This window comes from Salmo trutta, chromosome 24 (genome assembly GCF_901001165.1).
Source record: "Salmo trutta chromosome 24, fSalTru1.1, whole genome shotgun sequence".
NCBI classification, from domain to species: domain Eukaryota; kingdom Metazoa; phylum Chordata; class Actinopteri; order Salmoniformes; family Salmonidae; genus Salmo; species Salmo trutta.
This window is the reverse complement of record NC_042980.1, coordinates 46,332,869-46,360,468: the sequence shown is the minus strand read 5'-3', so window position 1 is coordinate 46,360,468 and position 27,600 is coordinate 46,332,869. Positions and strand designations below refer to the sequence as shown.

At 40.0% G+C, this 27,600-nt stretch overlaps 2 protein-coding genes across 6 annotated transcripts; one reads left to right on the top strand and one right to left on the bottom strand.

Annotated features, from left to right (window-relative positions):
• Positions 1-2,363: 2,363 nt before the first annotated feature.
• On the top strand, positions 2,364-5,666 carry LOC115161401 (granzyme B-like). Of its 3 annotated transcripts, XM_029712360.1 has the most exons (5): positions 2,367-2,659; positions 3,722-3,872; positions 4,002-4,146; positions 4,369-4,629; positions 4,854-5,666. In XM_029712360.1, exons 1-5 carry the CDS (start codon positions 2,515-2,517, stop codon positions 5,037-5,039), a joined length of 888 nt encoding a protein of 295 aa, XP_029568220.1. In that variant the 5' UTR covers positions 2,367-2,514; the 3' UTR covers positions 5,040-5,666. The 3 variants fall into 3 exon arrangements, with proteins under 3 accessions (XP_029568219.1, XP_029568218.1, XP_029568220.1); XM_029712359.1 differs by having other exon boundaries at positions 2,364-2,659; positions 4,375-5,666; XM_029712358.1 differs by having other exon boundaries at positions 2,364-2,659; positions 4,369-5,666.
• LOC115161403 (guanylate-binding protein 1) lies at positions 5,526-26,526 on the bottom strand. Of its 3 annotated transcripts, none has more exons than XM_029712362.1 (6): positions 26,072-26,526; positions 22,836-22,983; positions 21,894-22,139; positions 21,555-21,657; positions 14,186-14,334; positions 5,526-7,141 (listed from the first exon to the last, which is right to left on the bottom strand). In XM_029712362.1, the coding sequence occupies exons 2-6, from the start codon at positions 22,968-22,970 to the stop codon at positions 6,911-6,913; spliced, it is 864 nt and encodes a 287-aa protein (XP_029568222.1). In that variant the 5' UTR covers positions 22,971-22,983; positions 26,072-26,526; the 3' UTR covers positions 5,526-6,910. The 3 variants fall into 3 exon arrangements, with proteins under 3 accessions (XP_029568222.1, XP_029568221.1, XP_029568223.1); XM_029712361.1 differs by having other exon boundaries at positions 26,084-26,525; XM_029712363.1 differs by lacking the exon at positions 22,836-22,983 and having other exon boundaries at positions 26,084-26,521.
• Between the last annotated feature and the right edge of the window lie 1,074 nt (positions 26,527-27,600).

Genomic DNA, 27,600 nt, shown 5'->3' with positions numbered 1-27,600 from the left:
ACTGAAAATAAAATTAGGATTAATATTGACGGCTATCGATGTAAAATATTAAAGTTTTTAAGAGTTTATTCGGAAGATAACGGCTCTATAGATACACTCTTCCGTGGTGTCCCGACTTTCTAGTTAATTACATTTACATGATTAGCTTAATCAGGTAATATTAATTACAGAGAAAGGATTTTATAGAATAGCAAGTCATATCACTTAATCCGGCATAGCCAAAGACACGACAATGTCCTGTCCTGTTGTTGGACCTGCAGGTACCACAACCTCAAACCAACTACATCCACCATCTCAAACGTCTGGGCCAGACCTTCACCCTCAGGGTTCTACTGTGGAATGAGGAAGGTGGGAATTGGAAAGGAGGTAGACTACATGTAGAGAGACAACACCTCACCTGATTGGTCGAATAAAAATTCACTCACGTGATTGGTCGTAGGAAAAAGCCTTGCCCACAACATACCCAGTGTGTGTTACAGCTTTGCAACCTGGTCATTTATAACTACTGTCGTGACGTTGTATTAGTTAATGTGACGACTGTTGCTCATCGAATGATTAACGGTTTATGATTGCGTGATTAAATTAATCAAGCAATTATTAACTCATTTACCTGGGGCACCATGGGAAAATTAGTTTTATTGAGTTTCTATTTCCCAAATTAACTCAAAGAATATCAGAATATCGATTTTACAACAGTCGCTAATTAATCAATTTCCTCTACAGTCTCATTCTGAACTTCGCATAATCCGGGAATCTGCACGGACCCGGGTCCCACCAATGACTTCATACCACACCAATCTTAGTTGATTATTTATTTTCATAGAAAGCTAAAATGATGATAAAAGATACACATACACAAAACACAGTCTAGGCTATTGATTAGGACTTAGTATAACGGGCCAACACACTATGGCGCGTGTTACCCAAAATGGGGATTTAAAAGAGAGAGAAAAAGAGAAAGTACACGAGAGAAATATACATTTGGGTGCATTTGTCAGCTATGCTTATTTTAACCCTAGCCTTGCCCCGAACTGCCGCTCTTATGGGTCAGAATATAATTATGTAATTACGTGTTGGAGGTCTCAGATGGGAAACTCCGCGTGGGTCATTAAGGCTTCTCAATGACGCACTTCTCCGGCGCAACTCTCTGGTTGTCCTCATGATGTCAGGGTCCTTTTTGGCTTAGTGGTCTGATTCCTCGCCCTTGCTCTGAAAGGGGTCTTCTGAGGACAGACAGCTATGTAGCTCAGAGCTCACAGCGTAGGAATGAAACAGTGTAGATACCACGATTCAATGGAGAGTGGAGGCTAGGTGGTTCGGCTTGAATTCACCCGCTTAGACACAGCTACTCATCCATAGCTTGGGTAGAAAAATATTTATTTTTCTTCAACCTTGTGTTGCGTTTTGGGGTTTGTTGACTTTTTAGACCTCCTTGTAGCTTGGGTCACTTCATTTATTCTTAACCCCCATTTCTTATACCCTCGGGTCAGAAGTGGGCGTTACCGCCTTTAGGGCAATTCTCTGGGCGTACCAAGTTAAGAGGCAAGGTCTAGATTTTACTCAAATCCAATTTTAGACAACTAACTTCACATTTCATCTTTACCAAAACATTCTCTTTGATTTGGACATTTTCCACACAACGTACAATGTATTGTATAAACATCAGGCATATACTGGGAAAACTCTTAAAGTTACAATGTTTTCGTAATAACATCATCTATTAATTCCTTTAATAACAACACAAAAATTACATACATTTTCATATTCCATCTCTCGTCATGAACACCATTGTGGTTGACGGAAACCATTGTTCCAAAGTCCCTTTATTGCATGTTTAATGTTCTGAGGCTGGTTTTCCATAGTGAGAGGACAAAGGAATTTGTCTGTGGCCTAAGATTTATCATGGGCGTGAGCGGTCATAAAACCCCCACATCTTCAGACCCCTAGATCTCTCCTCCTCTGTTGGGGGTTGAGAGAAAATCTGTAGGGTTGTGGTCTCCTTCTAACCCCCCCCCCTTAAAAGATTTAGATGCACTATTGTAAAGTGGTTGTTCCACTGGATATCATAAGGTGAATGCACCAATTTGTAAGTCGCTCTGGATAAGAGCGTCTGCTAAATGACTTAAATGTAAATGTCTCCTGTAACCTGACCTGATCAGGACAGTCATGACACCACAAACCATTTCGGCGCATGTTAGACGTTACATTTGTGTCAAAACTTCTTCATATCAAAGTGCTCAGTGAAGTAGTAAGCAAGGTTATCGGTTGAATTGTATAGTAAGATAAGCATTTCTAATGTTCTTGTTCCTGTTGAGGTCCTGACAGGTTAGGGACATGAATGACATGAATGACATTCTAAAGAGACATACGGATGGTGTACTTTGTCATAAAAGGTGCTTTTTGGTAAGAATCATCTGAGGCCACTTACAACCAACTTAAAAATGTGTGATTTTTCCACTCCATCTCACCTTACCTCAGCTTTCACTTTCAGTATGAATAAGTGCATGTGGGGGTATGGAGGGGGAAAGGAGGGTGGGGGGTTGTAAATGTGGTTTGTATAAAGAGAAGAAACCTGCAGACTCTAATCATCTAGATCTCTGCCAGTCCACCACCATGTACCTGTACCTCCTCATCCTCCTCCAACTCCTTTCCTCTACTGGTGAGTTGATCTATTCTATACATTATATATCTACGAAGAACCAGCTGGTAAAGAAGGTACAGCTGATTATTCTCTATAAATAATCACTAGGTAATAGACAGTAAAGAAGGTATAGCAGATTATTCTCTATAAATAATCACTAGGTAATAGACAGTAAAGAAGGTATAGCAGATTATTCTCTATAAATAATCACTTGGTAGCAGACAGTAAAGAAGGTATAGCAGATTATTCTCTATAAATAATCACTAGGTAATAGACAGTAAAGAAGGTATAGCTGATTATTCTCTATAAATAATCACTTGGTAGCAGACAGTAAAGAAGGTATAGCAGATTATTCTCTATAAATAATCACTAGGTAATAGACAGTAAAGAAGGTATAGCAGATTATTCTCTATAAATAATCACTTGGTAGCAGACAATAAAGAAGGTATAGCAGATTATTCTCTATAAATAATCACTAGGTAATAGACAGTAAAGAAGGTATAGCAGATTATTCTCTATAAATAATCACTTGGTAGCAGACAGTAAAGAAGGTATAGCAGATTATTCTCTATAACTAATCACTAGGTAATAGACAGTAAAGAAGGTATAGCAGATTATTCTCTATAAATAATCACTAGGTAATAGACAGTAAAGAAGGTACAGCAGATTATTCTCTATAAATAATCACTAGGTAATATACAGTAAAGAAGGTATAGCAGATTATTCTCTATAAATAATCACTTGGTAGCAGACAGTAAACATTTACATTACATTTTAGTAGACACTCTTATCCAGAGTGACTTACAGTAGAGTGCAAACATTTTATTACATTTTTTTAAATACTGGCCCCCCATGGGAATCGAACCCACAACCCAGGTGTTGCAAGCGCCATGCTCTACCAACTGAGCTACAGTGGGACGGTATAGCAGATTATTCTCTGAAAATAATCACTTGTTAGCAGACAGTAAAGGAGGTAGCTAATTGTTAACCAAATTGAACACAAATGATGTTGTTTTTTTGCTCCTTGTATGTCCCAGAAGACATAGTTAACATGATATCCTCTTTCCCCCTCCTTCCAAGGAGCCTCTGAGAGTGGTATTGTGGGTGGTAAGATAGCTAAACCCCACTCTAGGCCCTATATGGTCTCTCTGCAACACAGAGGACACCATGTTTGTGGAGGAATGCTCATCTGGGAGGACTTTGTCCTGACTTCAGCACACTGCTTAAGGAAGTGAGTCTTTCTTTGTCATAGACAACAAATGAATCCAGATGCGGCATGTTTTGTTGCATCTTGTTACGTCTCTTGAGGACATCTTCTATTTCATTCTATGTCTTGCGACCCTTTTTGATTTTCTGTTAGTGCTTATCCTTTAATGGTGGTGCTTGGAGCCCATGACTTAAAGAAGTGGAAGAAGAGTTTTCAAAAGATTCAGGTGTCACATTATCATCGGCATCCCTTACATGAGAATGCAACGCAGATCAGTTATGACATCATGCTACTGAAGGTAATCTTCAAGACACCCCTAATGTCTCCTTTCTACAGTATATTAATGTACTTATTTCGTATCAACTTTAAATGAATGCAGGGCCTTATAAGAAATGCATTCAATTGATACTGATTATCTTCACTGACATGAATGTTTATACAGTTTTATTCAAGGTTAATTCTGAATTATACAAATAGAAGATAATAACTTTATCTGATTTTATTTATTTTCCTCTTACAGTTAAAGACCACAGCTCGTCTAACCGAGAATGTGACGGTCATTGGACTCCCAAAGGAGGATGAACGTATCCCAGCATCCCCCAAATGCTCTGTTGCTGGTTGGGGCAAGACTAACTCAAACAACAAACAGGGTTCAGACGTTTTGATGGAAGTAGCAGTGACGTTGGAGGATAACTCTGAATGCAAGAGCGTGTGGCAGAAATACTTTGACAAAAAACAAATGATGTGCACTCGTACTACCGGAGGGAAAGGATTTTGTCAGGTATCTAAATTGAATTTGGATCAAATGATTATATTAATAGTAGAACCAACATGCTGTAGAGGACAACCAGTACAGATTTTAGTTGATCAGATAAGCAGTGGTTATTTATCTGTAACATTACTGTACTGGACCACTAAAATAGCCTTTGAAGTGTTCACTTATTCTCCTTTCACAATCACACTTCTGTATGTCTGTTCTCTAATTCCTGTTGTTCTGTGTTCCAGGGAGATTCAGGGGGACCGCTTATTTGTAACAACAAGGCACAGGGTATCGTTGCTTTTAATTATGCTGAGAGATGTGATGATTCCCAATATCCTCATGTGTTCATGAAAATCCCTTTCTTTATGCCCTGGATTAAAGAGGTGTTGCATGGATATGGTGCCAACATGTCTTTAAACAAGCAGGAATAAAGGACCAGGAAGTACATTGATGCTAGTGTACTAACATAATGGTATCCATTCCTGCATAAATACACTGTTCATCATGCCCTGGATAGAGGACAAGTTTCTGATAGAGCTAAACCTTTACCCTTTCACAGTTGTTAGAGAGAGAGAGAGAGAGAGAGAGAGAGAGAGAGAGAGAGAGAGAGAGAGAGAGAGAGAGAGAGAGAGTGTGTGTAGGCTTAGTGCAGTGTCGTACTGCAGGCTTTTGAAGGGTATTGTGGCTTTTACTAATTCAACAATATGTGATGATCCTAAGTACCCCAGTGTTTACATGAACAATTATTTGTTCATCCTGGATTGAAGAGGTGATTAGTGGATATTGACAAAATGTCACAAAACACAGTTCTATAATGCGTTAATAGATATATTTTAACACGTTGTGTACTAATATAAATGAATCTATTTCTGCCTAGTACGCTTTGTCTGTTGTATACCTTAAAAAAACAGGAAATACATGTCTCAGCAGATTTTATTTTGTTTACATTTGAAAATGTATTATTCCGATCGGCGTAGCTATCCAGTGCTGGAGTGGCCCCAAAATGACTGCTTTTCACTGCAGTTAGAACGTTTATTAAATCAAACTTTTTCTAATGATAAATCTTTACTGTGTCATCTTTTACATGTTGAAAGGATATCATATTTGGTAACTCTTTACAATAAGGTTACATTATTTGTCATAAAGTAATTTAAGTGATTAGAGGTAATTAGACATTTTGGCAAAACTTTGTCAACGTATTTCTAAAGTTAATAATCGACTCATCATTACTGGATTAGATATAATCAAGAAATTGTGGGTAACATTATTATAAATAATTTGTTTATCAAATCAATAATTTATTAAAAATTGCAATACACTTTACAGTAAAAATCTAAAAGTAGGTCAAAGGAAAACACGCTGGAAGAGTTAAGGGACTTAAAGGAAAATCAAACAGAATTCATTAGACTGTGGCTTTAAGGCCAGGCACCACCCTCATAAGGTAATATTTCCCCCCTTAATCATACAACAATCAACGTTTACCAGTTGAATTTATGTTACTTTTTAATAATACTATGGATCAAAATATCAACCTATCTCATTATTGAGAAGGCCTTCAGCTGGCCTTCAGCTGGCCTTCAGCTGGCCTTCAGCTGGCCTTCAGCTGGCCTTCAGCTGGCCTTCAGCTGGCCTTCAGCTGGCCTTCAGCTGGCCAAGCACAGCCTGTGGTGCCTTGCCATCAGCCTGCCCTCAGCTGGCCAAGCACAGCCTGAGGTGCCTGGCCTTCAGCTGGTCTTCAGCTGGCCTTCAGCTGGGCCTTCAGCTGGCCAAGCACAGCCTGTGGTGCCTTGCCATCAGCCTGCCCTCAGCTGGCCAAGCACAGCCTGTGGTGCCTGGCCTTCAGCCTGCCAATTGCAGCTTATTTGTTTCTATTACAAAGTACAGTATGCATTTGGGCTGTTGCCCCTTTAAAGTAACTGTCCAGTGGAAATCGTGCATATTCTGTTACCTCATACCGAAATACTGTTGTTGACTCATCCAAAACTCGTAATTGTGGCCAAAGCATAAATTGGAGAATATATATATTTTTTAAACAACGTCAAACTTTGTATCTCAAACAGACAGTTTTAAAATGTAGGCTATTTCCTCATAGAGAATGATGCCATCCTGCATCATTGGCTAAGCTGGCCAATCAGTGGTCTACTTGCATGAATATTTACAATGACCGGTAAACACTCGCACCCTTCTGTTTCTGTACAGACCCGCATCACCTAATTACTTTATTATTTTTAAGGAAAATATTTCCCTCGCATTTTTATAAATAATTGGTCACATTTTATAGAAATCTGGAAACACTGGACAGTTACTTTACGAGTTCTGATGCGTAGTCTAAAGCTTTGGCACTGGCAATAAGACCGCCCCCAATCGCAGTGCCAACGCCAGGAACAAAGGAACAAAAAGTCCCAACTCCATCCAACATTTTGGAGACATTATTTTGAGGAGTTGGATTATCGTTACTTTGAATGCTGTTTTTGTTTTTCTCCATGTATTCTCCTATTTCCTTAAAGCCTTTATCCGTTAGGTCCTTCAGCTCTTGAAATGTAATAATGAAAACAAATGAACAAGTAGAAAACTTAGATTTTAAGGGAAAATGTGTGTGCCTGCTTCAACCATCTAAAACAAAATCTATGATTGTAGTAGTTTTAAAATAATAATAATAACAGTTTAAGTCTGAACATTTAAATGTTTTTGGTGTTTCTATCGTAATCCTCTTTAGGATCGCACCCTTTTTTTCCTTTCAAATTTTCGTCTAAAATAACAAACCCAAAATCTAACTGCCTGTAGCTCAGGACCTGATGCATGGATATGCATATTATTGGTACCATTTGAAAGGAAACACTTTGAAGTATGTGGAAATGTGAAAGGAATGTAGTAGAATGTAACACAATAGATCTGGTAAAAGATAATACAAAGGAAAAACATATATATTGTATTTTGAATAAGTTAAAGAGCCGTACAATTTGAAACGCTATATCTAAAAGTGTTATGGTTGTTGTCCTGCTGGAAGACCCATAACCTTCAAACAGAGACCCATTTTTTGTTTGACAGTGGATTGAACATTGCCCTCCAAAACACCTTAATAATCTACTGATTTCAAAATGTCTTGCACACCTTCAAGGCTCCCATACAAAAGGCAGCAAAGCAACCCCAGAGCATTATCAAACCTCCCCATGTTTGATTGTAGTGAGGGTGTTCTATTCCTTGAATGTTTCATTTGGTCATCAGTTAGTATCGTTCTGATCGGTATTGCCAAGGAACTCCAATTTTGTTTAAGACTACCTGTCTACGGTCTGAGCTGCAACAGGGCCAGAGCTAACACAGTCATATTAATACTACCTGTCTAAGGTCTGAGCTGCTACATGGCCATAGCTAACACAGTCATTAATACTACCTGTCTAAGCTATGAGCTGCTACAGGGCCATAGCTAACACAGTCATTAATACTACCTGTCTAAGCTATGAGCTGCTACATGGCCATAGCTAACACAGTCATTTTAAGGGCCACTAAAAGGTTAATTGGTCCACAGAACATTTTCCAAGGATTAAAGCTTGTTTTAGGTGGGTTTTTTGCTAAGTTCAATGAGGCTTTCTTGTGTGTCCTTCAGTAGTGAGGTCATCCAAAGTTTACCAACCAAATGAAGCATTCAAATAAAAGAACATCCTCACTATAATTCAATCAGATCAAAGTTTATTGGTTGCGTACACAGATTAGCTCATTTTAAAGCAGCTGCAGCAAAATGTTTATGTTTCTAGCTCAAACGGCGCAGTCTAACAGTACAATATCGATGATACACAAATACAATAAAAAAAATTAAAATAAGAAATATCAGAACGAGCAATGTCAGAGTCCAGAAACTATACTGAACAAAAATATAAATGCAACATGGAACAATTTCTAAGATTTTACTGAGTTATAGTTCATATAAGGAAATCAGTCAATTGAATTAAATTCATTAGGCCCTAATCTATGGAATATGGATATGCATATGTTGACAGATATCTTAAAAAAAAAATATGGGCGTGAATCAGAAAACCAGTCAGTATCTGCTGTGACCAATTGCCTCAGGCGACACATTTCCTTCGCATAGTGAACTGGCAGGAACTGGAACACACTCTCATACACGTCGATACAGAGCATCCCAAAAATGATCAATGGGTGACGTCAACGGGTGGCATGTCTGTCAGGCCATGGAAGAACTGGGACATTTTCCTGGAATTGTGTACAAATCCTTTCGACATGGGGCCGTGCATGAGGTGATGGCGGTGGATGAATCAATTGTGTTCGTTGTCCATAGCTTGGGCGGCAGGTAGCCTAGTGGTTAGAGCGTTGGGCCAGTAACCAAAAGGTTGCAGGATTGAATCCCCGAGCTGATCTGTCATTCTGCCCCTGAGCAAGGCAGTTAACCCACTGTTCCCTGGGTGCCATGGATGTCGATTAACGCAGCCTCCCACACCTCTCTGATTCAGAGGGGTTGGGTTAAATGCGGAAGACACATTTTAGTTGAAGGCATTCAGTTGTACAACTGACTTTGTATCCCCCTTTCCCATAATCGATCACAATCATGGGGCATGGGGCTCGTCCACACATCATATCTGCGGTTGTGAAACTGGTTGGACGTACCTCCAAATTCTCTAAAACAATGTTAAAGGTAGCTTTGGGTAGAGAAATTAACATTAAATTCTCTGGCAACAGCTCTGGTTGACATTCTTGCAGTCAGCAGGCCAAATGCAGACTCCCTCAAAACTTGAGACATCTGTGGCATTGTGTTAAATGACAAAATTGCACATTTTAGAGTAGCCTTTTATTGTCCCCAGCACAAGGTTCACCTGTGTAATGATAATGCTGTTTAATCAGCTTCTTGATAACCCATCCACCTGACAGGTGTGGCATATATTGGCAAAGGAGAAATGCTCACTAACTGGGATGTAATAAAAATATATTTTATTTCAGCTCATGAAACATGGGACCAACACTTTACATGTTGCATATATATATTTATATATATTTATTTATATATATATATATATATATATATATATATATATATATATATATATATATATAATAAATATATATATATATATATAAATAAATATATATATATATATAAATATATATATATATATATATATATATATAAATATATATAAATATATATATATATATATATATATATATATATATATAAATATATATATATATATATATATATATATATATATATAAATATATATAAATATATATATATATATATATATATATATATATATATATATATATATATATATATAAATAAATATATATAAATATATATATATATATATAAATAAATATATATAAATATATATATATATATATAAATATATATATATATATATATATATATATATATATATATATATATATATATATATATATATATATATATATATATATATATTTATATATATTTATATATATATATATATATATATATATATATTATATATATTTATATATATATAATGTGTGTGTAAATGCGTGGTGTGTATAGACAGTAAATACATAGAAAAGATGTGTACAGCAGTAATTATATAAAAAGCTATGTCGAGAATACAGTATATACTGTACATATCAAGTAGGTAAAACAATACTTAAACATTGTTAACGTGTTGTATCTTCTTCACCACGGTGTCGATGTGGTGGGAACATTTCAGGAATTTGAAACTTTTGACCGTCTCCACTGCAGCCCTGATGATGTAGATGGCGATGTGCTCTCGCTGGTGTCTCCTATAGACCACAATCAGCTCATTTGTTTTATTGACATTGAGGAAGAGCTTATTTTCCTGGCACCACTTTGCCAGGGCTCTAACCTCCTCCCTGCAGGCTGTCTCATTGTTGTTGGCAATCAGGCCTACCACTGTCGTGTCGTCAGCAAACTTGATGATTGAGTTGGAGTCATGCCTAGCCCGCAGACCCACCCCGGGCGGCCCCATGTTAAGGATCATCGTAGCGGAGGTGTTGTTGGCTACCCTCACTACCTGTCATGAAGTCTAGGACCCAGTAGCACAGGGTAGGGTTCAGTGCCAGGGCCCTGAGCTGATGATCTTGGAGGGCACTATGGTGTTGAAAGCCGAGCTGTAGTCGATGAACAGAATTCTCGCATAGGTAAACCTTTTGTCCAGATGGGATAGAACGGTGTGCAGTGCAATAGTGATTGTGTCATCCGTGGATCTGTTGGGGTGGTATGCAAGTGGGTTGAGGGGGTCAGGTAATGTGGAGGTGATGTGATCCTTGACTCGCATCGCAAAGCACTTAATGATGACAGAGTGAGTACAACGGGGCAATAATCAGTTAGTTCCATTTACCTTAGCTTGCTTGGGTACAGGAACAATGGTGAACATCTTAAAGCATGTGCGGACAACAGACTGGGATTGGAAGATATGTCCATAAACACAACAGCCAGCTGGTCTGTGCATGCTCTGAGGACGCGGTTTGGGATTCCGTCCGGTCCGGCAGCGTTGCGAGGGTCAACAAGCTTAATAGACTTACTCATGTCGGCCATTGAGACAGGGAGCCCAAAGTCCTCATGAGCTGTGGGGGACAACGTCAGCAACTCAGTCAACGGCTCTGCCTCTTTGATCGGGAAGCAACCCAGACCCAGGAACATATCCCAGTCTACCTGATCAAAACAGTCCTGAGGCGTAGATTCCAAATTGTCCTTCCTGTTTGACTTTCTGCCTATAGGTGGGAAACAGCAGGATGGAGGCGTGATCTGATTTGCCAAAGGGAGAGCCTTGTAGCTGTCTCGGGTCAAGGGTCAAGCAATGTTTCGTTTGCATTACCAGAAGCACTTTCCTCAGATTACGTATGTTAAAGTCACCAGCAACAAATGTGGCCTCAGAAAATGCAGTATCCAGTTTGTTCAAAGCCCCGTACAGATCCTTGGGTATCAACGTGGTGTCAGCTTGAGGGGGAATATACATGGCTGTAACAATAACTGCTGAAAATGATCTTGGGAGGTAATGGGGTCAGCATTTGATAGTGAGGCATTCCAGATTCTGTGAACAAAAGGTCTTAGCTTGTTATGGATAGGGGGCAGTATTTCCACGGCCGGATAAAAAACGTACCCGATTTAATCTGGTTATTACTCCTGCCCAGAAACTGGAATATGCATATAATTAGTATCTTTGGATAGAAAACACTCCAAAGTTTATAAAACTGTTTGAATGGTGTCTGTGAGTATAACAGAACTCAAATGGCAGGCCAAAACCTGAGAAGATTCTGTACAGGAAGTACCCTGTCTGACCATTTCTTGGCCTTCTTTGTCATCTCTATCGAAAATAGAGGATCTCTGCTGTAACGTGACACTTTCTAAGGCTCCCATAGGCTCTCAGAAGGCGCCAGAACGGGGAATGATGACTCTGCAGTCCCTGGCTGAAAAACAGTAGCGCATTTGGATAGTGGTTGATCTGTGAACAATGAAACGGGTGCGCGCGTGCACGTGAAGAGTCCATTTTACATTTTCAGTCTTTGAACGAAAACGATGTCTCCCGGTCGGAATATTATCGCTATTTTACGAGAAAAATCGCAAAAAAATATATTTTAAACAGCGTTTGACATGCTTCGAAGTACGGTAATGGAATATTTAAAAAAAAATTGTCACGATATGCGCCGGCGCGTCCCCCTTCGGATAGTGTCTTGAACGCAAGAACAAAATGCCGCTATTTGGATATAACTATGGATTATTTGGAACCAAAACAACATTGGGTGTAAACTAGAAGACCTGGGAGTGCATTCTGACGAAGAACAGCAAAGGTAATCCAATTTTTCTTATAGTAAATCTGAGTTTGGTGAGTGCCAAACTTGGTGGGTGTCAAAATAGCTAGCCATGATGGCCGGGCTATCTACTCAGAATATTGCAAAATGTGCTTTCACCGAAAAGCTATTTTAAAATCGGACATAGCGATTGCATAAAGGAGTTCTGTATCTATAATTCTTAAAATAATTATGTTTTTTGTGAACGTTTATCGTGAGTAATTTAGTAAATTCACCGGAAGTTTCGGTGGGTATGCTAGTTCTGAACGTCACATGCTAATGTAAAAAGCTGGTTTTTGATATAAATATGAACTTGATTGAACAAAACATGCATGTATTGTATAACATAATGTCCTAGGAGTGTCATCTGATGAAGCTCATCAAAGGTTAGTGCTGCATTTAGCTGTGGTTTTGGTTTTTGTGACATTATATGCTAGCTTGAAAAATGGGTGTGTGATTATTTCTGGCTGGTTACTCTCCTGACATAATCTAATGTTTTGCTTTCGTTGTAAAGCCTTTTTGAAATCAGACAATGTGGTTAGATAAAGGAGAGTCTTGTCTTTAAAATGGTGTAAAATAGTCATATGTTTGAAAAATGGAAGTTTTTGGATTTCTGAGGTGTTTGTAATTCGCGCCACGCCCTATAATTGGATATTGGAGGGATGTAAGAGGTTAATTTCCTGGATGTTGCCACAATCACACCATGAGTTATTAATCATGAAACTTAACCCTTGGTCTTTGTTTTTCATGGAGAGTTATTTTGTCCTGTCCGCGCAATGGACGGAGAACCTCGCTGGCTAAATGGACATAATATCCAGAGAAAGCCATGATTCCGTGAAACAGAGTATGTTACAGTCCCTGATGTCTCTCTGAAAGGAGAACCTCATCATGAGCTCGTCTACCATATTGTCCAGAGACTTAACATTGGCAAGTAATACATTGGGAAGCAGTGGACGGTTTGCCTTCCTTCTGACGAGAACACCACCTCTCTTTCCTCTCCTCCGGAGGTGTCATTTCGGTTGAACACCCAGGATGGATGGCGCTCCCTCGGGAAGTCCAAACAAAGGATCCGGTGCAGAGAAGTCTAATTTGTGGTGAGTGATCTAATGTTCAATAGTTATTGTCGGTTGTAGAAAATTATACCAGAAACGTTCTGAGCAAATAAAGTACGACAAAATGTTTTACAATATTGCAAAGTTGGCTAGAAACTAGAAACTGGGCAACTGTGTCTGTTGGCACCATCTTCAATCAGATCAAGGATGGAGAGGTTTGATAATACTTTGGGGTTGCTTTTCTGCCTTTGGTACTGGGGGTATTGAACATATGCAAGACATAATTAAATCAGCAGATTATCAAGGTTTTTTCAGTGCAATACGTCCAAAAACTGGGTCTCTGTTGAAGGTTGTGGGTCTTCCAGCAGGACAACAACCCAAACACACATCAAAGAGCACCCAGGAATGGTTCAAGAATAAACACTGGAGTGACCAGCAATGAGTCTATATCTGAATCTCATCACAAACCTATGGCAAGATCTGAAAGCAGCAGTTGGTGGAAGGCTACACTCAAACATTGAAGAATTGAGCAGTTTGTTGCTAACGAATTTGTCAGCAACTTGTAAATAATTATCTTGTAACGTGTTCATTTTCCTGTTATAATGAATACAAGTTGGCTGCAGTCAATACATTGTCATAATTTGCAGTCATTATTTGAACTGGCTAGCTAAGAAGATGGTATGGTAAAGTCTAGATAAGAAAACATCTCCCTCTCCTTCCTTCCATACCTTAAGTCTGGCCTCCAGCACTTGTTTATATTCCTGTTTGGTGATCTCTCGATCTTTCTCAATCTTTTCCATCAGCTGTTGCTGAATCTGAATCTGCTCTTCTGCCGCTCTCCGAGCCTGTTCTGCTGCCTCCTTCTTCACCCTCTCCACTGTATAGAGAGAGAGAGAGAGAGAAAGAAAGAGAGTGAGAGAGAGAGAGATATAGAGTTGGTCAATGGATCTCAGTCATTGTCCCACTCAGCAGAAGCAATTGAAACCCCCCCATCTTCCTCTTTCAGCATTGCACTATATATGTTTTTTAAAATTGTTTTTATTAGTATTATTTCTTTAAACAGGGAAGTCACACTGAGACCAAGGTCTCTTTTACAGGATCTCCAATATTAGCCATCCCTGAGCCCGGGTCCGGCAGCCATATGCCTGTACGTCAACAATGTAGTAAGGTATGATGGGAGTTTATGGGAGAGGGCTTCATAAACAAAGTGCAATGCATCGATCTACAAGACCTCAAAGAGGGACAGTCTACTTTTTGATACAAAATGCAGTGACGTGTGCTGAACCTATCGCCCTTATTATTAAAATGTAGTGCTCTATGGTAAACTGTGTCTAAGGGCTTCAATACAGTGGAAGCTGCATTCATATAGATCAGGGGTTGGGCAATTCCAGTCCTCGAGGGCCTGATTAGTGTCACAGTTTTGCCCCAGGCTCCAGCTAACACACCTGACTCCAATAATCACCTAATCATGATCTTCAGTTCAGAATGCAATTAGTTTAAATCAGCTGTGTTTGCGAGGGATGGAGGGAAAAGTGTAACACCAATCAGGCCCTAGAGGACTGGAATTGCCCACCCCTGGTCTAGATCATACTGCCATAGTCGATTATGGAATAAATGATGATTGAATGATTTATTTCTGATATTTAATGAAAGGCATGATCTGTTCCTGTACACGAAGCCTATTTTAATTCTCAATTTCTTAACTAACTCGTCAACACGTTTTGTGTAGGAAAGCCTGACGTCAATCCAGATGCCCAGATATGATCAATGAGTGCACAAATCATCAGAATGTTTTTTAATGTTATTTAGAAAATAGCATAAACTTGTTTTTTTACCTGCATTAAACAGCTTCAATTCAACAAAGGCTTTCTGCCAGGCTGCAAAGGTAGATTGAAGCTCAAAAAGATATTGGCCTATACACAAGGAACCCTTGAGAAGACTCATGAGACCCTACGCTTACTGGTAAAAAGCATATGAGGGGTGACTTTTGAAGCTGTCCTGGCAGAGCAAAATTCAGTTGGTGGTACAATAACTGAAAAAGACTAACCTGTACCCCCCGCACATTGACTTGGTACCGGTACCCCCTGTATATAGCCTACCTACATGTACAAATTACCTCGACTATCCTGTACCCCCGTACATTGACCTGGTACCGGTACCCCTTGTATAAAGCTACCTACATGTACAAATTACCTCAGCTAACCTGTACCCCAGCACATTTACCTGGTACCGGTACCCCTTGTATATAGCCTCCATATTGTCTCTTTACTGTATATTGCCTTCATTTTGTCTCTTTACTGTATATAGCCTCCATTTGTCTCTTTATAGCCTCCATGTTGTCTCTTTACTGTATATAGCCTCCATGTTGTCTCTTTACTGTATATGGCCTCCATGTTGTCTCTTTACTGTATATGGTCTCCATGTTGTCTCTTTACTATATATAGCCTCCATGTTGTCTCTTTACTGTATATAGCATCCATTTTGTCTCTTTACTGTATATAGCCTCCACGTTGTCTCTTTACTGTATATAGCGAACTACATGTACTGTACATCAACTCCTGTGTATTTCTTTACATCTTAAGCAAGGCGTCTAGCATACCACCAGCAGAAAATTGCTAAAGTGAAAACAAAGACTCACTCAAAGTTGATTGATCTTCCATTGAGCCAACTGAAGGCTGTCTGGGGGAAGAGCAGTCAGCTGACTGACCAGGGCCAGTTATACCACCATTTCTTTCAAATTAAAATTATTCTGCGATAAAATGCTGATTTAAAAGCAGCAAGTATCTTGATTTAGTCTGAAACTACTTAGTCTGAAATGACTTGCTTAGGCAGGAAAGGAGAGGAATCCACAGGCTTTAGTGCATTAAAGGTCATGAACAGTCAAAATCAAGTTTTTCATGAAATGTGATGATATTTGGATGAAACCAGATCAAAGTATGATGACCAAAGTCTGAAAAATGACTGTTGCTTCTACATTGATAAAGTTTGATCATAAAGTTACTGATCCCCTCTCCCGTGTCAAACACTTGGTTTCAGGAGGCGGGATTATTCAAGGGATAGGGAGACATCACCCTAACTCTCTCATTTTAATACACCAATGGTAACATGATATTCTCTTACCTAATTTAAATAAGTACGACCTACTACCCAACGTCAGAGAAGGAGTGTTATTAGAGGTGGCGTGGTTTATATAGCTCGATAGCTACTCAACCGGTGCCAAAACTTGACTGTAGGGTGTCAGCCAATATAATAAAAAGTTTACCCTATTCATCTATGGAAAATATCCTTATATGTTTCCCCTTTCATCTGTGTCTGGTGTTAGCTACTTACTGGCTAGCTAGGTCTTCATCTGTGTTAGCTAGTTACTGGCTAGCTAGGTCTTCATCTGTCTGGTGTTAGCTACTTACTGGCTAGCTAGGTCTTCATCTGTGTTAGCTAGTTACTGGCTAGCTAGGTCTTCATCTGTCTGGTGTTAGCTACTTACTGGCTAGCTAGGTCTTCATCTGTGTTAGCTAGTTACTGGCTAGCTAGGTCTTCATCTGTCTGGTGTTAGCTAGTTACTGGCCAGCTAGGTCTTCATCTGAGTCTGGTGTTAGCTAGTTACTGGCTAGCTAGGTCTTCATATGTCTGGTGTTAGCTAGTTACTGACTAGCTAGGTCTTCATCTGTGTTAGCTAGTTACTGGCTAGCTAGGTCTTCATCTGTCTGGTGTTAGCTACTTACTGGCTAGCTAGGTCTTCATCTGAGTCTGGTGTTAGCTAGTTACTGGCTAGCTAGGTCTTCAACTGAGCCTGGTGTTAGCTAGTTACTGGCTAGCTAGGTCTTTATGTCTGCTGTTAGCTAGTTACTGGCTAGCTAGGTCTTCATCTGTGTCTGGTGTTAGCTAGTTACTGGCTAGCTAGGTCTTCATCTGTGTCTGGTGTTATTAGTTACTGGCTAGCTAGGTCTTCAACTGAGTCTGGTGTTAGCTCGTTACTGGCTAGCTAGGTCTTCATCTGAGTCTGGTGTTAGCTAGTTACTGGCTAGTTACTGTAGGTCTTCAGCCAGCATGGAACAAGAGGGAAGGGTTCTTCAAAACTCTGCTGCAGTTGTCAAGTCAACACTTACATCAGTGCTGTTGTGAACTGCATCATAAGAGACATGCCAAACGGGAGATGTGTAAAAAAAAAACATTACACCATTGATGCAATTTCAATGTTGTTTAAGTTGCTTTGTGTATCACCAAATTTTCTTGAGATGATTTTACTGCAACACTGCATCAAAGTTGATTGAGATAGGTGTTTGAAAGGGGTGTCAGTCAAGGCAAGCTCATGAATATAATCTTCCCGCCCACTCAGCCTGTCTTTTCAAACTTCCTGGTAGATACCCAAACATGTTGCGAAAGTAGACTGAATTAGCTTTTTAACTGAGGAAGTGCATCTATTTCTTAGTTGCCTGAAGAGCTGTCAATCAGCTATCAGTTTGTCAAGCCTTGGTCATGGCCTGAAGAGATCTGAGAGTTCTCTAGAGAACTGAGGACTTGTTCTAGGGATGTAACGATTCTCCGATACGCATCGGTCCCCGGGTTTCAAATATTTGAGATGCGAGTGCTTCTTGTGCCCGGCTCAGCCATGTACTTGCGCTCCATTGCAGTAAAACCAGATTATCCAAATGACACCCAAATATTCATGGGACATGTGACAGGTGTAAAAGCTCCTTTGGGGACTTGACCCATGTTTTCTGGTCGTGTCCCCTTCTGGCAGCTTACTGGGCCAATAGATTTGGAGGTAGTTGCAGTTTACGTCCGGAGTCATATTTTTTATTTCTTAATTTTTATTTCACCTTTATTTAACCAAATAAGCTAGTTGTGAACAAGTTCTCATTTACAACTGTGACCTGGCCAAGATAAAGCAAAGCAGTGCGACACAAACAACAACACAGAGTTACACATGGAATAAACAAGCATACAGTCAATAACACAATAGAAAAAAATAAAGTCTATATACAGTGTGTGCAAATGGCGTGAGGAGGTAAGGCAATAAATAGACCATAGTAGCGAAGTAATTACAATTTAGCAAATTAACACTGGAGTGATAGATGAGCAAATGATGATGTACAAGTAGAAATCCTCGTGTGCAAAAGAGCAGAAAAGTAAATAAAAACAATATGGGGATGAGATAGGTAGATTGGGTGGACTATTTACAGATGGGCTATGTACAGCTGCAGCGATCGGTTAGCTGCTCAGATAGCTGATGTTTAAAGTTAGTGAGGGAAATATAAGTCTCCAGCTTCAGCAATTTTTGCAATTCGTTCCAATCATTGGCAGCAGAGAACTGGAAGGAAAGGCAGCCAAAGGACGTGTTGGCTATGGGAATGACCAGTGAGAAATACCTGCTAGAGCGCGTGCTATGGGTGGGTGTTGTTATCGTGACCAGCGAGCTGAGTTAAGGCGGAGCTTTACCTAGCATCGACTTATAGATGACCTGGAGCCAGCGGGTCTGTCGACGAATATGTAGTTACGGCCAGCCGACTAGAGCATACAGGTCGCAGTGGTGGGTGGTATAAGGGGCTTTGGTAACAAAACGGATGGCACTGTGATAGACTGCATCCAGTTTGCTGAGTAGAACATTGGAAGCTATTTTGTAAATGTCATCGCCGAAGTCGAGGATTGGTAGGATAGTCAGTTTTACGAGGGTATGTTTGGTGGCGTGAGTGAAGGAGGCTTTGTTGCGAAATAGGAAGACGATTCTAGATTTAACTTTAGATTGGAGATGTTTAATATGAGTCTGGAAGGAGAGTTTACAGTCTAGCCAGACCCCTAGGTATTTGTAGTTGTCCACATATCCTCTACGGGCTAGGGGGCAGTATTGAGAATTTTGGAAAAAATATGTTCCCATTTTTAACTGCCTCCTACACCAACTCAGAAGCTAGAATATGCATATTATTGTTCAGGTTTGGATAGAAAACACTCTGAATTTTCTAAAACTGTTTGAATGGTGTCTGTGAGTATAACAGAACTCCTATGGCAGGCAAAAACCTGACAAGGTTTCAAGCAGGAAGTACCCTGTCTGACAAGGAGTCGTGCGTCTTGCATCTTTTTATTGAAAAGTAAGGATCTTAGCTGTAACGTGACAATTCCCAGGGCTCCAATAGGCTCTCAGAGCCCGGGAAATAACTGAAGGTTTACGAGGGAGCCTCAGGCTGAAACACATTATCACCTTTTGTAAGTGGCTGCTCCGAGGACCTTTGAATGAGGCGCGTGCACGAGTCGCTCCTGAGGAGAAATTTTATTCGGCTGTTTAGGCTCAATGCATACTCCCGGTCGGAATATTATCACTTATCTACGAGATAAATGGCATAAAAATTGGTTTTAAACAGCGGTTGACATGCTTCGAAGTACGGTAATGGAATATTTAGACATTTTTGTCACGCCAATGCGCCATGCGCGACACCGTGAAGAAGCATTCTGATAGTGTCTAGAACTCACGAACAAAACGTCGCTGTTTGGATCTAACGATGGATTATTTGGGACCAAACCTACATTTGTTATTGAAGTAGAAGTCCTGGCAGTGTATTCTGACGAAGAACAAGCAAGGTAAGAACATTTTTCTTATAGGAAATGTGATTTTGGTGAAGGCTAAACTTGCCGGGTATCTAAATAGCTAGCCCTGTGATGCCGGGCTATGTACTTAGATTATTGCAAAATGTGCTTCATCCGAAAAGCTATTTTAAAATCGGACATATCGAGTGCATAGAGGAGTAATGTATCTATAATTCTTAAAATAATTGTTATGCTTTTTGTGAACGTTTATCGTGAGTAATTTAGCAAACTGTTAGTAAATTCCCCGGAAGTTTGCGGGGGTTATGCTTTTTCTGAACGTCACATGCTAATGTAAAAAGCTGGTTTTTGATATAAATATGAACTTGATTGAACAGACATGCATGTATTGTATAACACAATGTCCTAGGTGTGTCATCTGATGAAGATCATAAAAGGTTAGTGCTGCATTTAGCTGTGGTTTGGGTTTATGTGACATGATATGCTAGCTTGAAAAATGGGTGTCTGATTTTTTCTGGCTGGGCACTCTGCTGACATAATCTAATGTTTTGCTTTCGTTGTAAAGCCTTTATGAAATCGGACAGTGGGGTTAGATTAACGAGATTCTTGTCTTTAAATAGCTGTAAAATAGTCATATGTTTGAGAAATTGAAGTAATAGTATTTCTAACGATTCAAAAATCGCGCCACTGGATTTCAGTGGCTGTTACGTAGGTGGGACGAGTTCGTCCCACATACCCTAGAGAGGATATTCTAAGTTAAAACCATCCAGAGTAGTGATGCTAGTCGGGCAGGCGGGTGCGGGCAGCGAACAGTTGAAAAGCATGCATTTGGTTTTACTAGCGTTTAAGAGCAGTTGGAGGCCACAGAAGGTGTGTTGTATGGCATTGAAGCTCGTTTGGAGGTTAGTTAACACAGTGGATCAGGGAATCACCCGCAGCAAGAGCGACATCGTTGATACATACAGAGAAAAGATTCGGCCCGAGAATTGAACCGGTGCCTCATGGATTGATGATGAGATGAGAAATGCAATGGTTCATCGTAATGATGCCTAAAAGACAGCAGACAGATCTGGCACTCTGTTATTGTAAATTTAAGAAATCTTGTGGCCAAGCCAAATAAAGGTCAAAACAAAGGATACAATCAGCACAAAATCGATTAAGTCAAGCGGGATGGAAAAAAAAACGATGGAAAAAGTTGTATCTGTGTATTTTAGTGTTTAAGTGGAATGGCATCAAACATATGGTTTCCAGGTGTTTTGATGCCATTCCACTGCTCCGTTCCGTCCATTATTATGAGCCTCTTGTGATTTTCAGTTACACAGCCCAAAATGTTTATTTGCACTTTTATTTTAGTACTTTTATTTAAGTATTTGAATGGTTAATTGATAAAAATGGAAAAATGTACAATGCCTTAATATTTTTTTGTTTTCCATTTCCTGCCCCCCACCAATACATGTTTTGTTTTAAAATGCTATTTAATTATTTGATTGTTAATAGTCTATGCAATTTGGAACTGATCACACATCTCAAATGGCAGAGTAATTATGATACAGACTTTACCTTCACTTTTGTGTTCTTCTTTGCTGAGTGTCTGGTCGACCAAGAGGATAGTATTCCCCACTCTAGCCTTCTCATCCAGATACTCTCTCAATAGTTCCTCACTCTGAAAACACACACACACACACACACACACACACACACACACACACACACACACACACACACACACACACACACACACACACACAAAACACAAAACACACAGATAAGACCAGAGCAGCTATTAAGAGGACTACAGCACCTAAGAGCAGTTACATGGTTATTGTATGAAACATGGACATGTGTTAAAATGTTAGCCAACCCCCCCCCCCCCCCCCCCCCCCATGTCCTGATACGTACCATAACTCCTCTGCCTCTCTCTGTTCTGTATTGCTTGGTTAGCTTCTGTAGGTTGTCATGGAAGTCTTTGTAACCCCCTGGGTGAATGTAGGATCCATGACTCAAAGCCTCCTCCAGGGGCTCAAACACACGAGCGATGTCGTTCTTAATCCGACACACTGGCTCCTCCATCATCACTGTAGAAACTGCTGGGTCAGACTGGACATAACCGAGGGCGGTTGAATTCTGCAACCTTTGGTGAGTCCCCTTTTTAAATCGGAAAGAGTGGAGCACATCTTATTGAACTGTTTATATTGAGTTGTGGCCATCCCAATACTTTTACATAAAAAACATTTTTTATATATACTTATTACTTGTCATACTAAATTGGACACACTTTTAATATATTTAATGTATTTTCTTTGAATTTAAGTACAAATAAACTGTATTAAGCGTGTTGATGTTGTTATTATGATACCCTTTAATGGTACTATAGAACTTCAATACATGATTTAAACATTTAAATAATTATTCCTACACATGAAAGAAAAATATTCTGTATATTTCAATTTGCAAACGTGGACTACACAGAAAATCAAATAAACAGTAGAACACATTAAAAGTACAAATAATTTGTCCAGATGGTGTCCTGTCTAAGGGAGTGATCACAATTGTTACCATCATGACCATCTTATTGTTTTTTTTAAGAAGCTTCTTCAGTTTTTTTTGGTGTAAGAAGTGTTTTGTGAATCCGGCCCCAGGACTGGAACCTTGATTGCCTACTAAAAAGGGATTTAATATTCCCTGCTACTTTGTTTTAATTATCATTTTGGGAGGGTTACATGTTTGTTTTTTCAAACGCTCAGGGCGGTCCAGGTAAATATATGTTTTCCTCAGGTGGAGGGCCATCCAGGCATCCCTCAATATAAATAACGTTCACTCCCTAACAAACCAACGTCTCACCTCAATCAGATACACTGGTTCCCTCATCACTGTAGTCCAGAGATCCTTTATTTTCTCAGTTCTTGAAGAGTGAAGCGTCTCCTGTTTTTTGGCCGGACCGGACTGGAACCAGAACTCTCTAACACTTGGGTTCATTTTGAGCCGGTATCTTTGAAACGGTACAGCAGCCAATTAGCCAAATAATGATAAAAGATCATAATAACATTTCTTAAAGGACCATGGGGTATTTATCTCTCACCCGTATCAATTAAAACATATTTTTTCTCCCATGAGACCAGCCCATTATTCTAGAATTCAATTGACATTTTTATGGACTTTTAAAAAGGATCTGACCATTGTAGCACTATTAAATCTCATAAACATATGTTCATATACACCCTTGAGTAAAAATATGATACTTTCTGTCACACATGCTACCACTCCCCCATCCCTATGTAGTTCTGTCCTTGAGCTGTTCTTGTCTAATAATGTTCTGTATTATGTCATTCTGTATTATATTTCATGTTTTGTGTGGACCCCAGGAAGAGTAGCTGCTGCTTTTGCCACAGCTAATGGATATCCTAATAAAATATCAAAATTTGAGCGCCAGGCTCCCCAGCGTTATGCACACCTATCTTCCCCAGTCACGCGCATTAGCGATTATTGGATTCACCTGGACTCAATCACCTCTGTCAATACCTCCCTTATATCTCTCTGTTCCCAAGCCCTGTTCCCCAATTCAGGATTAATGTTTGTTTGTCTTTGCATACCCAGTTCTGACGCTGTCCTGTTTGATATCTGTTCCTTATTAAATGTTCAACTCCCCGTAGTTGCTCCTCGACCCCAGCGTCGGAACATACAGAATCCTGAAGCCATCATACGAATTATCGGGGAGTGCTGGCGTTCCGGTTGGTGGTGAAGTCGGGTCCGGAGGCCGCCACCGATGGAACCGGGGATGCCTAAGCCAGCTCGTCGGGCTGTCACGCCCTAGCTGGCTTGAGAGGTTCTTTCCTCGGTTGGATCGGAAGGCGCCCATCCAATGGCAGGCCTCAGCTGGATCGTCAGATTTTTATACCCAGCCGCGCGTCACGCTGCTTCGCCTCCGCCGGATCCTCGGGCTCCCACGCCTCAGTGGGATCGACAGGCTTTCACCCCTCCGCCGGATCCTCGGGCTCCCACGCCTCAGTGGGATCGAAAGGCTTTCACCCCTCAGCCGGATCATCGGGCTCCTATGCCTCAGCCGGCTTGCCAGACTCCCAGACTCTCTACCGGTTCATCGGAAGTTTACGCCCAGCCGGCTTCTCCAGCGCCCGTGCCACGGCCAGTCCGTCAGGCTCGCCCAGGTGGGATGCCCGGTGGCTCCCCTAGAGGGGGAGGTACTGTCACACCTGCTCCCGCACACCCTCCCTTGCTCTCGAAGGCGCTCGGCTCCCCAGCATTACACACTCCTGACACCATCATTACGCACACCTGTCTTCCCCAGTCACGCACATTAGCAATTATTGGACTCACCTGGACTCAATCACCTCTGCCATTACCTCCCCTATATCTCTCTGTTCCCATGCTCTGTTCCCCGCTTCAGGATTAATGTTCGCTTGTCTTTTCATACCCAGTTCTGACCCTGTCTCTGTCCTGTTTGATGTCTGTTCCTTATGAAACGTTCAACTCCCCGTACCTGCTTTTAGACTCCAGCCTTGGTCCTTACAACTTTCCATTTTATAAACAAATTTGTGACAAGCGAGCACATCCATATGGTCATTTTTCACATTTTCAAGCATTCATTGAATGTTTGGGAATGAGGTATGGTTGGGCATTTTTGAAACTTATATCAGAAGCCAGCTACTCAATAAGTGTTGATTCTCTTACTGCATTATGCAGCTATTAAAATAATCCAAATTGTTTTTCTTACCTTTTATCATTTTTTAAGAGCAATTCATTTGCTTTTAGAATGATTATAAGTCACTACTTATCTGTCATATCATATTTTATTAATTCACATGGGTAGACTTTCAATGGTGAACACCTGGTATATTTATTGTAGCCTAAGGCTATTAAATGTTTAACCAATGCCCCTCTTCAATTTTCATCCAAAAATAGTTTAAAATTTAAATTATAGCAAATATGACGTCCTCAAGCTTCCAATAAGGAGATGCACAACATCCTCTTGGATTATGGCTGAACTATCCAACGGTTCTAAGATGCCAGTTTAACGTCTAGTTTTGATTTATTTGATTGAGTCGTCACCTAATGTGTGAATTCAACCTGAAATCAATAAAAATGTGAACCATGTCAATAGATTGAAATTAAAAGTTACAATTATGAAATTTAGCAAATCCAATCAGTTTTCCAAGTTGATTCAACGTCATCACATTGCTTTTTTGTTGTTGTTGAAATGACGTGGAAACAACGTTGATTAAACCAGTATGTTCCCAGTTGGATGCCTCTTTTAGCTGTTAGGTTCTAAATAAACAGAGTTAAAACTGACGGACAACTAAGAAAAGCTAAAACCAGGTTTATTCACCCAATGGTGTCCAACAGCTGAAAAGACCAAGACATGTTCCCACCAGCACCAGTATTTATACCCCCCTTTAGACGGAGTCTCCTCCTCTCTAAACATTACATCTTTGTTGCAAGAAAGGAAGTTAAGTGATGTGGGTAATAAACTGTTCCTTCCAACTTCATGTGACCTGACCTCGGCCCCCATTCTTCACTAATCCACAGCTATCCACCCTTATCAGTGACGTAACCATGTGATTAATTATTCCCTTACCTAGTAACTCTTCAGGCCCCATGGCTCTTATCCACTCTCCATTGACACCAGCATATATATTCCTCATACATGTAACCTATATCTTCTATATATAGCAAGTATTTCAAACTCAAGCTAGAAACCAACATAGCCTTCCCAAGAGGCTAAAATATATTGATTAGGTTGAACTAAAGTCACTATAGTTTAAAAAAATATATATTTAAAAAAATGTTTTGTTCACAGACAATTTTCAGAAAATGAAATTCGTTAAGCATTTAATGTAATTTGTGTGGCATAAGGTGTTCACCATTGAAAGACTCCCGTGTGGGGCCTTGAATGAGCAACATTTCTTATAATACAATGGAATGGTGCAGTGGTATATTAATACAATGGAATGGTACAGTGGTATATTAATACAATGGAATGGTACAGTGGCATAGTAATACAATGGAATGGTACAGTGGCATAGTAATACAATGGACAGAGCTACAGATGTAGATTGACATACATGCAGAATTACCTTGAAGGTGTGGATGCTTTCGGGCAGGCAAGTTGCTTGCTGAATTGTTTGAGTTGTTTCAGGCTCTTCTTGTATACTGGTCTACAGCTCAAATCTTGCAGCTTTTATAGAACGCATATACTGTAAAAGTGAAAGTGTTTGATAATTTGATCACGATTGAGGTAAATCATTAGCCTATGAACCAAATTGATAAGACTTTTTTGATAAGGACTTGATTATCCTCTGACTATTTAGTTGTAGGAGGGCCTACGAAAAATACTTTTCCACGGTCCGCGATGGTGTCCTGGGTGGTAACTGGCTGTCCCCGTTCCTATTCCACCTGGTCATGTTGGTGATCCAGTTTCTGCTGTTTTGTCTGCGGCTATGGAACCCTGACCTGTTCACCGGACGTGCTACCTTGCCCTGGACCTGCTGTTTTGACCCTCTCTCTGATTCTGTGATTTGTTTGTATCTGACTGCATTATGTGAGTCGACTCTGTGCTGAGTGCTGACCATAAGATCGTATTTATTTGCCTAAGTAGACAATAAAGGTCATCTAATGTAATCTAGTATCTGTTCCTGTACTTGTAAAACAGAGTGATTCATAGCACACACCCTAAGTCTACACAGTTTACAGCAGGGCACACACACCTTGTATGCTCATCCACACTAGAAGAAAACCAGTCGCTTTAATTTCCCGGAATGGGTGGTCAAACTCTTAGACCAATAATTGACAAGCACTAAGGACGGATCCTATTCAACAATACCACAGGAAGCATCCCATGCTTGGACCCAGGGTCTGCTCTTACTTCTTCCAAGGAATGTGATCATCCCAAGGACACCCATGTGTAGACGAAAATACCCAAGATTAATGTCGTCTCAATTTCACACTAATATTTTTATAGCAATTAGTATTGGAAAATAAATGTAAACACTGAATACATCTTTACTGTGTCATGTTTGTTATTATTTTACGTTAAAATGGGATGTACACAGAAAATATACAATCCATTTGCGAACATAGCAAACAAATATTTAAGATAACAATTACATAAATTACATTTGTTGAAAGTATAAAAAAACAACTTATTTAATAAATCAATTCCTATAACTATGCTGTGTGCATTTGAACCAAAATTTCCCCAAGTATACCCAGGATGCCTTCCACTATTTAGGTGCCCACTCTATTGCAGTCCAAAAAAATTAACTGGTCAAGTATTTACACAGAAATGTCATTGAGAAAGAGCGAGAGAGAGCGAGAGAGAAAGAGAAACAAAGGGATGTTGACTTGTTGAGTGAGAGACTGCACAGAGGCATGCTGAAACCACAGAGACCTGTGGTGTTCCTCTCAGCCATAGTGGGGGCTTTTGAAGTTGAAGCGTTTCCTCTCTGTGAAACCTGTCATCTGGAGAGAGGAAGTGAGATGGTTTTATGTTTCAAGTCGAGAGATGATAAAGTAATGGATTCAACATGGGAAAGAACCGGACCAGTGTTGCATGTTTGTTATGGACACAAAGACAAACACTTACTTGGGTCTC

Bases quoted from the DNA above. Each gene is read 5' to 3' on its own strand.
- LOC115161401 (XM_029712358.1), top strand. From the start codon at position 2,515: ATGGAGGGGGAAAGGAGGGTGGGGGGTTGTAAATGTGGTTTGTATAAA. The intron at 3,873-4,001 runs GTGAGTCTTTCT...ATTTTCTGTTAG, and splicing joins TCAGCACACTGCTTAAGGAA to TGCTTATCCTTTAATGGTGG. The intron at 4,147-4,368 runs GTAATCTTCAAG...TTCCTCTTACAG, and splicing joins ATGACATCATGCTACTGAAG to TTAAAGACCACAGCTCGTCT.
- LOC115161403 (XM_029712362.1), bottom strand. From the start codon at position 22,970: ATGAACCCAAGTGTTAGAGAGTTCTGGTTCCAGTCCGGTCCGGCCAAA. The intron at 22,140-22,835 runs GTGAGACGTTGG...CGATTTAAAAAG, and splicing joins AACCAGTGTATCTGATTGAG to GGGACTCACCAAAGGTTGCA. The intron at 14,335-21,554 runs GTAAAGTCTGTA...CTCTCTATACAG, and splicing joins AGAAGAACACAAAAGTGAAG to TGGAGAGGGTGAAGAAGGAG.